Raw genomic sequence first — 11,421 nt, forward strand, 5'->3', positions numbered from 1 at the left:
AATAAAAGTGTACAAATAAAGGAGTGGTATAGCCTCTGACCATTTTCACTTTCCTTTGTTCCCTAGCCACTCCATCCTGCTGCAGAAAATATCCTTTACTTCCAGATACAGAGATGCATGGGACTCCCTATGTGACAGCGCTAGTGTTTAATTTAGTGCCATCACATAGGGGGCAGCAATCCATATTGAGCATCGGGGCATTAAAGTTACTTTGCCCTACATGGGGGGTTGGCGAGACAGTCAGACATATAAGCTCCAGCTGGCGATCTAATTTGAGTATTAGGTCATTAAAGTGACCCGTTTGCTTTGTCCTGCATTAATAAATTGAAGGCTCTCTTTGAGCTATAACAATTCTCATAACTGTTGTGTTCCTTAATAAGAGCTTGCTGGAAATAACACATGCATTACTGATTGTGTTAAAACTTTATTATATTTGACCATACCTGGCATACTATTTTAAGTGCTATATGAATCTTAGGATAGGTTTAGTCTAGAAGTTAAAATAAAATTGTTCATTGAAAAGGAAGGACTGGGGTTTATGTGGTGAAGAAAGTGATCTCTATGGGGGAATTCTTACCAGGGTTGCAGTCTGTGAGCAGTGAACAGATGGAAAGGAGAACTTTAGAAATGGTTAATGCTGGGCTCCAGTTATCTTTCAGGATATCGAGACAGATGACTCCTTGACTGTTAATGTTGCAGTGGTAGATCCTCGTCCGAAATGTCACCTATAATATGGGCCAGAGGAGGAAGAAAATAATACAAGTTAGCATCTTCTCATTAGGTGATTAAAAAGTGAAGGATATTGAAGCATCTGTATTTGACAAAACCTTATGTTCTGCCTTTTCCATTGACTTATAAAGCAGCAGAACAGACAAAGAAACGCTCCGGTACATGAATCCTTATCCAAAGCCTATAAACTTAATACATCTGAAGTACTTTATTATGGCTACACATCAGGTCAGTGCTTTGAGAATAAACATTCAAATGTAACAAGTGCTACATAAAGCCCGGCTTGGTTGTCCACTACCCTCATTGAAATAAAACATTTTTGCTGATGGTTGCTGTAGGAAATATTGGCCAAAGCAGAGGGAATTGCATTCATTGCTCCTAAATGTAAAATAATACACAGGGAAAAGAATCCTTCATAGGAGTACAATAGAATGTTGGCCAGGACTACAGAAGAAATACAGGTGAAACTCAAATAATTAGAATATCGTGCAAAAGTAAACAGAATCCAGGCATCATAGAAAGCAGATAAAATCCTGGGGGACTTCCCTAAAGGGATCAGCAGGAGGAAGGAAGTCCTGATTCCAATATATACAGGACAGATTTGTTGGTAGCTTTACAGCTTATTAAAACAAAGCTTCATTGCTCCTGAAGAGTGATAAAAATGAAAGCAATTGTCTCATGTACACCCGCAGGTGTCTGTATGTCATGGAGCAAAGAGTGTGGAAAAGAGGTCAATTATTCCTTATAGTACAAAGATATTCTGAAATGGCCTGGACAGAATTGTTGGTACCCCAAAAGATTATAAATAACTGATCATAGCAATATTTCCAACTAGTTAATGTATATAATTCATATCACACGCCTTCTTGTAATTAGTAAGCCTATTAAAATGGAGAAATGTAGTCTCTGTGCCGTTTGGTATCGTGTGCACCACACTGAAAATGGACCAGTGAAAGCAAAGGAGAGGGAGAGTTGTCGGAGGAGATAAAGGAAACTATAGACCAGCATGTCAAAAGGTAAAGGCTGCAAGACCATCTCTAAAAGCAGCTAGATGTTCCTGACTATAGTTGCAAATATAATGACTACGTTTAAGCTCCATTGTAGTGTAGCCAACCTCCCTGGATGTGGCCACAAAGAGGAAAACCAGCCCCAGATTGAACAGAATGATAATGCGAATGGTAGACATAGAGCCAAGAATAACTTCTAAAGTGATACAAGCTGAACTCCAAGGTCAAAGTACAGCAGTGTCTGATCCCAGCATCCAATGCTTTTTCATTGACAGTGGGCTCAAAGGAAAAAGACCCAGGAGGACTGTTAAAAGAAAAACATAAAAAGCCACACTGAAAGTTGCCAAAATGCATGCTGACAAGCCACAATTTTTCACAGGCGGAAAAAAAAAATTAAGATAAAAATAAATAATGAAAGGCTCTTAGAAAAGGAATGGTTCCGTTAGGTTTTGGGGCTGCTTTGCAGAAGTCTCACTGAGAGCTACAGGAATCACATTCTTTTTTTTGGCAGTGATTGCCTCGAAGCTGCGCAACAAAATATTAAGGTAAGGGTTCCATCATTTTTGTCTATGCCATTTTCACATTTTCATTGTTTTATATGGAATACAAAAAGGATGGATTCTTTATTTGATCTTCTCAGAGAAAACTGTGCGTTCTTTCTGCGTGGAAGGGTACCAACAAATCTGTCCATGTTTGTAGTTACTTAGAATACTGTGCCCAGCTCATCAACAACAAAAGCCTGAAGAGAAGAAGCAACAAAATGCTGCAAGATTTTAGGGAAAGAACATATCAGGAGAGACTGTAGAGCTTAAATATTTACATTGTCAAGGAAAGAAGGGGCATGACTGAACTCTTTAAAGGAGAACTATGTTTTTCCACATAGTTCTCCAAAGGGTAACGGGAGGACACAAACTAGCGTCCTCCCGTCACCCAAAGTTCAGTAGACGGCGAGCTACAGCTCACCATATACTTAGACCGCCGCAGCCGGGACGGACTCCGACATTACTGTCTGGATCCACCCAGCTGCGGGATTGACAGCTGGCTCTGCCTATCTAGAGCAGAGCCAACGCATGACAGTTTCATTGTCACACGTCGGCTCGAACTAGGAGGCTAAGTGATTTTCACTCGCCTCATAGTTCTTCTTTAAATGAATTAAGGGTGTGAGGTTCAGGAGGACAGTTTTTTTAATATGAAGGGAAGATCAAGAACATAGGCACCTCAAACTAGATGGAATCATGTTAGAAAGTATATTTCTGCCAAAAGAAATTGTGGATGCTTGGTACAGACTATCAGACGAGCCAAATTAGGAAGTCTGAATTTAAAATGTTCCTGGGACAGACTCATATTTTTTAAATAATAATAATTTCAGACTATTAATTGCCTGGTCCTCTACTGCGGTCAGGCTTCGGTTTTATTTTCTAGATGACATTTTTGCCCCAAGCAACCACAAGTCTGACTAAAAGCTTTGAGACGAGTACAATTCTTACTTAGCACATGCTGGTAATGGTGGGGGAGGTAATTCAGTCCCAATTCACTGCCGTAAAATAGCTAATTAAAACAATTTCAAATCGTAAGGGTCATTATTTTTGTATTTGTAACAGTCTTCTGACCTCTTGTGGTGAATCTGATGAACTACAATTGTAACCTAGTTAATGCTTTCTGTTGTATAGTTATACACAAATCCAGTTCTCCAGTTTCAGCATTAGATATATAGCACAAGTACTTGTTACATTCTGTACAGGTTATTTAAAATGACCTATTTCAGTCTATAGCCAGATTGCTCCTCCAAGAAAGTCAAAAGAAAAATTAAAAAGGAGAACTATGAGGCGAGTGCTTTTCACTCACCTCATAGTTCTAGCCGACCTGTGACAATGAGACTGTCACAGGTCGGCTCAGTAGATCAGGAGGTGAGCGAACACCTACCGGCGTTCGCTCCCCTCTCGATCCTGTCACGGCTCACTGCCGTGACAGGGGAGGGGCTGGATTCCCCTCTCTCCCCGCTCCGCCAGCGCTGACTGGCGGAACTGATGGGGGAGGGGCGGGTACAGCTGGCTCTGCCTTTAGATAGGCAGAGCCAGCTGTCAGTCACGCAGCTGGGCAGATCCCGGCACAATTGTCGGGATCCGCTTCAGCGTCTCAGTATACCGCGAGCAGCTGCTCGCGGTATACTGCGGCGTCTCATTATACCACGAGCTACAGCTCGCGGTATACTTAGCCTAGGGTGACGAGAGAACGCTAGTTTGTGTCCTCCCGTTACCCTGAGAACTATGGGGAAAAGACTTAACCCCATAGTTCTCCTTTAAAGTTTCTCTTCCATAAACCAGAACAGTGCTGCTTGAATAGGGGATTTGTCTTTTTACAAGAATCTTCCTTCCTCACCTCAAGTTACTGCCTTCCAGCTTTCCCCCAAAGTCTGCACAGAGACCAAGGTAAGATTCAATAAGCGGTCAGGTTTACTGTAGAATGTTTCATCCTTGGAGCAAGGGGATACTTGCCAAGGGTGCTGCATGTCTACAGACTAGGACTGATCATTAGATTGTAGTAATAGCAAACTACTACTTACAGTGCAAGTCTGGGCAAAATTAGGTGAAAAAATATATCCGCTAATCTCTCAAATGCGGATATTGTTATGCTGCAAAGTTTATTTGTAATGTATTCTCTGCACTGTATGAGCAGTATATGCTCTATATGTACTACATATAGAGTACATATAGAGTACACACTGCAGACAATACATTTACAATTATACTCTGCTAACATGAATGGATTAAATGATCTGTATGTAGCCCTGTACTATGGATCATTTAACCCATTAATTCTGCAGTGCAGAATTGTATATCTATATGTACTGTACATATACAGCACAAATGTCCCGTACATTGCAGCATTAGATTTACAATGATCCCCTGCTAACATGAATGGGTTAAATGATCCATAGTACATGATATGTAGCCCCGTGCTATGGATCATTTAACCCATTAATTCTGCAGTGCAGAATTGTATATCTATATGTACTGTACATATACAGCACAAATGTCCCGTACATTGCAGCATTAGATTTACAATGATCCCCTGCTAACATGAATGGGTTAAATGATCCGTAGTACAACTACATGTTATGTACTATGGATCATGATTTAACCTATGCATGTTAGCAGGGGAGAATTGTAATTCTATTACCGCAGTGTACAGGACATGTGTGCTGTATTTGTACTATGGATCATGATTTAACCTATTCATGTTAGCAGGGCAGAATTGTAAGCGCCTCCCACAAGCTGAGCACCGAGATGCGATGAAGCGATCCTGCCCAGCGACGACTACGAGAGGCACCGCGTGAGGCAACAGGGATCGGCGTGAAACTGTGAGTGAGGGAAGCTGGGACGGGGCTGGCTGTAAATCTATTGCTATAGTGTACTGGACGTGTGTAGTGTGTGTGTAGTGTATATGTAATATATATATATATATATGACACACAGCACATACCTCCACTACACTCCAGCAATAGAGTTACAATTCTCCGCTGCTAACATGAATGGGTTAAATCATGATCCATAGTACAAAACATGTAGTTGTACTATGGATCATTTAAAGTCACCTGTCCCTTTAAGAAAAAGTATCGGTAATTGGTATCGGCAAGTACATGAGGGGAAGTACTTGTACTTGGTCCTGGAAAAAGTGGCATCGGGACATCCCTAGCCAATACAGTGCGACGCAGTAGCGAAGTTCCCCAAGCAGCCATCCTCTGTCCAACTGAACAAATTACTACATGGAAGGTTTTAAAACTACAGAGACATTCCCGCTGACGTCACCTGGTTGCACGTTAGTGGTCTTTACCAGTTTAATACATAGCTTTGTGACAAAGAAAGGTGAACAGGAAGGAAGGACTTACCTTAGGAGGTTTGAATGGGTATTCAGGGGTGAATGTAATGTCCAGGAAGAAAACACCTCCTTCATACACAGAGCCAGGGGGACCCAAAATAGTAGACCGCCATTCATATATATTGTCTCCTTTTGGACCAGCGCTGTATATGGGAAATTAAGAACATATGATCATTTGTATCCATAAAAGTATATTTGTTAAACCAAACTGCATCAAATACAAATTCACTTTAAAATAGCAAACAGTGTCCAGATTTCTGGACCATAAAGCCTTAAGGAACGTAAGAGAAGGATCATAGAAAATAGAAGAACCAGCACATATTTAGATCTACCTAAATGGCAGCATGCCAATGTTTGATATACTGAACATAAGAGCTATCTATAGAGCTGTAACATCTATTAGACGTCTTCTATTTGCAGTTTATGTCTTTTTGGAAACAAGTCCACTTTACAGGATTTTTTAAAACATTTTTATCAGAATATCACTTTCCAAGTGGAAGGTTAACAGGTTGGTGCAGTGGATATTAGGAGCTTGGCATGTACTGTGAAGGTGCCCATACACCTTACGATCAGACGATTTTCGTATGTGATCGACTTTTCGTCCGTTAAATCGTATGTGTGCATTGCAGTGTCCGACCGACATTACTGTACAATCGTACGACTTTTGACGGTCAAGCATGTTTGAAAAACTTTGCTAGATCGTACGATCGTCGTAAGGTTGCTGGCGTTTCCGTCCGTCAAAAGTCGTACGATGTACACTGCGCTTGCTCTAACGAAAATACGTCAAATCAATTACTGCATTTCGTCGAGGTGCTTTTGGTTAATTACGGCTAAATGATTCTTGCGATCATCGGGGCAGGATGGGGCTGCCGTACGAAAATTGTACGAGGATTCGATCATTGGACGAGAAGTTTCGTCCGATAATCGTAAGGTGTATGGGCACATTAAGACATATATCTCTCAGTTATTTACATCTCTTGGGCACTCCAGTGGTGAGATCTCTGCAATTACATTTTTGGGTCAGTACACCTGCAGGATGTCGTGAAACTAAAAAAGGTAGGAGGGCACACCCAAAAAACTCCTAAATAGGCAGGAATGGTCAAGGATTATGGCTGGGAGGTCTTGCTGTTGAAGCATCTAAAGCTGGCCAGTGCACCGCGTTCTATAAAATGGCGCAGGAACTATTCTCCATTGGTTGAGGTATATCGACAGCCCATTCAGTAGGATCAGGCTGCGTAAAATAACGTGCATGAAAATACTCGCGGCAACGTGCACACAATGTTAATGAGCCCCCCTACATAATGATGAATACGATTTCAGAACAGCCAAAACAATTTCAATGGAATTTTGAGGGTGGGGTAAAAAAAGATGTATACAAATCAGACTTGAATAACATGTTCCACCTCCTATAAACTGTAGGCGCACTTGAACAATGTTACCACAATGAAGTGAAGTTGAAGTGATTACTGCAGCCTGCACACCATTGTTGTTTGCAGCAGGCCTGGAAAAGTGGCAACCAGGACACAGCCAGCGCAATGGTATGGTAAAATGCAGACTGGATAAAATATGCAGAAGGCCGATTGTTGGATGCGTTGTAATATAAAGGAGACCGTGAAATCTGAGCTGTAAAAAGAACTGCTCACCAGTCAACACAAAGCGTCACATCATAAAACCTGCAAAGAGACAGATGGGAATTCCACGCTGACATTCGATAATATATTTATCCATTGCCAACGCTTATGATTTTCCCCTCGCACGTTTCAAAATACACAGAGCTTGCAGCAAGCCTGAAACTCAAGACCGATGGCAAGGTCACCATTCAGACAAGGACCCCGCTAGGCTGCAGTCACTCAAGCAGACCATTTCCTGCACATGTATTCTAGAAGCTGTAAAATGTACCGTGATCAAAATGCCATTGGCCGAGGTCTGCCTAAATCTTCAGCTCCTTACTCCGAACAAAACATTTTGTTTTCCTAACAAGCAGGAAACCGTTTTGACACACACACACAAAAAAGCACATTGGGCATGATTACCCGTTACAAGTTTGTCTAGAGGGCAAACACTTCTAAATTTGCAGCCACCTACACCACGCTCATACAGACCAATGGTAAATAGAACCGTAGTGTGAAGAGTGGACCAAAACTACAGCTTCATACTGCTAAGCACACGGCCATTGTAATGGCAGGACCCGCAATCACCCCCTATGCCAACGCTTCTCATTTCATGTCACTGTAGGCAGTGACCTTGATGGGTAACATCTTGCACAAAGGAATGCAGAAAGATTACAGCCATTTCCAACCTACTTTGCTATAGAAAATGGAGATCCTTAATAAAGGGCAAGTGCAACAAAAAGAATCAGCAGCACCAAACAACCCATCTTGCCTGTTCTGCTAGGGGCCAGTGCAGCCTTTATCTGCTTGGTACCAGGCTGAGAATGGGGAAAGGCCAGAAGAGAAACCACCATGTATGTGTCTGTCTTTATTGGGATTGGTACTTTACAAAATATGCGTGAGGATGCCAGAGTGTAGGGTGGAGTGATGGGTGCAGACTGGTGGAGTGGCATCATGGAAGCAAAGCTCCCTTAGAAAGAAAATACAGCAGTTAACCCTTGCAGTACAGGGTAGCCTACCTGAAAGGCTATTCCCTTCCCCAAAGATGGGCAGTACAGGGTAGCCTAACTAAAAGGCTATTCTCCCACTTACCTGGAGATGGGCAGTACAGGGTAGCCTACCTGAAAGGCTATCCTCCCCCTTCCCCAGAGATGGGCAGTACAGGGTAGCCTACCTGAAAGGCTATTCCCTTCCCCAGAGATGGGCAGTACAGGGTAGCCTAACTAAAAGGCTATCCTCCCCCTTCCCTGGAGATGGGCAGTACAGGGTAGCCCAACTGAAAGGCTATCCTCCCCCGGAGATGGGCAGTACAGGGGAGCCTACCTGAAAGGCTATCCTCCCCCTTCCCTGGAGATGGGCAGTACAGGGTAGCCCAACTGAAAGGCTATCCTCCCCCGGAGATGGGCAGTACAGGGGAGCCTACCTGAAAGGCTATCCTCCCCCTTCCCTGGAGATGGGCAGTACAGGGTAGCCCAACTGAAAGGCTATCCTCCCCCGGAGATGGGCAGTACAGGGGAGCCTACCTGAAAGGCTATCCTCCCCCTTCCCTGGAGATGGGCAGTACAGGGTAGCCCAACTGAAAGGCTATCCTCCCCCGGAGATGGGCAGTACAGGGGAGCCTACCTGAAAGGCTATCCTCCCCCTTCCCTGGAGATGGGCAGTACAGGGTAGCCCAACTGAAAGGCTATCCTCCCCCGGAGATGGGCAGTACAGGGGAGCCTACCTGAAAGGCTATCCTCCCCCTTCCCTGGAGATGGGCAGTACAGGGTAGCCCAACTGAAAGGCTATCCTCCCCCGGAGATGGGCAGTACAGGGGAGCCTACCTGAAAAACATACGATCTGCCCATCTTGGACAGGCAGATCGTACTTGCGTTGACCGCAATGCTGAATGTGCAGTGTGCGCACACTGGCCCATTCGGCATTTGTCTCCCGAGCATGCCACAAACCAGCCGAAAATCGTAAGATTTTCGGCTGGTTTTCGAACATGCTCCTTAGACAAAAGCCATGCGACCGTACAGTAAAAACGGATGCACGCCTGCCATACACTTTGCGATCATACGATCGCAGGATTTCCCGCGATTATCGTGCGATAATCGCACAGTGTATGGGCACCTTTAGAGATGGCTCTTCGTTTTAGTGAAACCCCCTAAGGCCCAGGTCACACTTGGGCGGTCTGTGACTGTGTACGAACCTGCTCGGATGGCCGCATGATCACACACAACCGCTGATCGTGCTTGCGGTGTCATTCATTTCTAATGGCACCCCAATCGAGGCCGGCAAAACGCAATGTTTTCCACTGTGATTCCACCTGTGCAATCACGCACACAAAAAACCACCACAAAATGTGCGTCGTGAAAAGAAAAAAAGGAGGTACATGTACCACTTACAACCCCATTGAAGCAAATGGGGCTGCACGGCTAACACTGTACAACCACACAAGAACACGCGTTCCTGAGACACGCGTCCTGGGGTGGCTACAGTGTGAACCAGGCCCAAATCTATCCACTTACACAGATGTTATGTAAAACAGACATGCATAGGAAAACTACGTTTGATTAAGCCATTTTAGACGCCATCTGAAGATTATCATAACTGTGCTCATGTAAAGAAAATGCGTTTTTGTTCCCTATAGTAGCTTCTAGTCTCTTTTCTCCAACGCGGGCCTGGAAATAAAAGGAATCATCATCTGGGTTTCTGTGGGCAATAAGAACACTATTCCTTCTGAGCTATTTTCATAAACAAAGCCTAATGTCTATGCGTTCAGAGTGACTTCCAATGGTTAATGTGGGTGTGTAATGACTGCATCCGTCACTATACGCATTCATTATCTGCTTGCTTTTATAGCCCTCTACACAATCTGAATGTTCAGCGTAGTTGCCAAACAGCGCAGCAGATTACATTTATCTGTACGAATCCATGTCTAGATTAAACAATGGCAAAGCTGGCCAATCAAACCTTCCATGCCGATATACTGCAATTCATAATTTGAGGAAAAGAAATGAGAAATTCCATGTGTTTATTAGGATTTTAAAACATTCTTCCGGTTGTCATATGCAGTTATGAGGAACTAAACACACACATTTATTTCTATTTATTTAGTTCTAGCACTCTTACAGCTAGCTAAACACATCTCAAAATCAGATTCCTCCATCTATGCTAGAGCGCACGAATGGTGGATTCTGCACTGCCGGCTGTCGGACCACCCAAACAGTCATGGCGTCGGATAGGATGTAGTCACTGCTCTGCTGATCGTTTTTTACATTGGTGGCCCTGGCAGCACCACCAATGACTGCAACTTCATTCAATTCAACTGGAATTGGCTTTAATACGAGCCATGTATGGCTGCCGTAATTCCCAAAGGTGAGTGAATTAAAGTGATTTTATCTCACACATTTTCCTCCCAACATACTTCATTTAAAAATCATTTGGTTTGGAGTTTTCTCTTCTTTTTAAACATGAAATATTGAGTTTGTTTTCCTCATTCATTATCTCATTTTAGTATCTACTTTAAACTGCTTATTTTTCATAAAAAGTGCTCTTCATGTTTCATTTTTGTGACACACCAGTATGTCTGCCAATGCTCTGGTTCTCAAAGGGTCTTTGTCAAGGTTCAGTTGAACACATTTCTTTTTCACCTTTTGGTTGGATGAAATAGTTACATAAACCCCTAAAATCCATATTAACTGAAGAACAAAACGTTCACATAATGTAGCTCACCGGTTCTTAGAGAAGGTGGCTGCACTGAGCTGGCCATACACTGCGTTCGACTTTCTATTGATAGATGGGTCAAATTGATTGTCGATTGCGTCTGTAGGGACACAAAACCTCCAAGGGGCAGGATGGAAAATGTTTCTCGAATGAACAAAATTCTAACAGAGAATGTGGATTTCGTTCGGGAAACTCCATTTATTCCAAAATGGTACGTTGAAATCAAACAAATTTCCGATCGAGATTGGTCAAGTGTGAGATGGCATTGTCGGGTGGTAAAGAAAGATCTTTTACATGGAAGCCCATTCAGAAATCTACTAATGTATGACCAGCTTTAGTCTTTGTTTTTCAGGTATACGATTAAATATACAATTGTAAATGTTTTGATAGATCTGTTCAACTGGAGAAAAAACACCTAAAAACTATCACTCCTGCCAGAAATCCAATGCCGTCCTGTATACTCCAGTGTTATTTCTTGTTCAGGTTAC

At 43.0% G+C, this 11,421-nt stretch overlaps 1 protein-coding gene across 2 annotated transcripts in view; it reads right to left on the minus strand.

The window, feature by feature from the left end:
- UBE2E1 (ubiquitin conjugating enzyme E2 E1) overlaps positions 1–11,421 on the minus strand; it is a 29,155-nt gene that overhangs the window by 1,087 nt on the left and 16,647 nt on the right. For both annotated transcript variants that reach the window (XM_018570185.1, XM_018570179.1), the window contains 2 exons: positions 5,626–5,758; positions 578–725 (listed from right to left, as the gene is read on the minus strand). In XM_018570185.1, the coding sequence (XP_018425687.1) occupies positions 578–725; positions 5,626–5,758 (281 nt within the window). The remainder of the gene's footprint in view (positions 1–577; positions 726–5,625; positions 5,759–11,421) is intronic.

Source organism: Nanorana parkeri, unplaced genomic scaffold (assembly GCF_000935625.1).
Source record: "Nanorana parkeri isolate BGI_ZX_2015 unplaced genomic scaffold, ASM93562v1 scaffold37, whole genome shotgun sequence".
In the NCBI taxonomy this organism is placed as follows: domain Eukaryota; kingdom Metazoa; phylum Chordata; class Amphibia; order Anura; family Dicroglossidae; genus Nanorana; species Nanorana parkeri.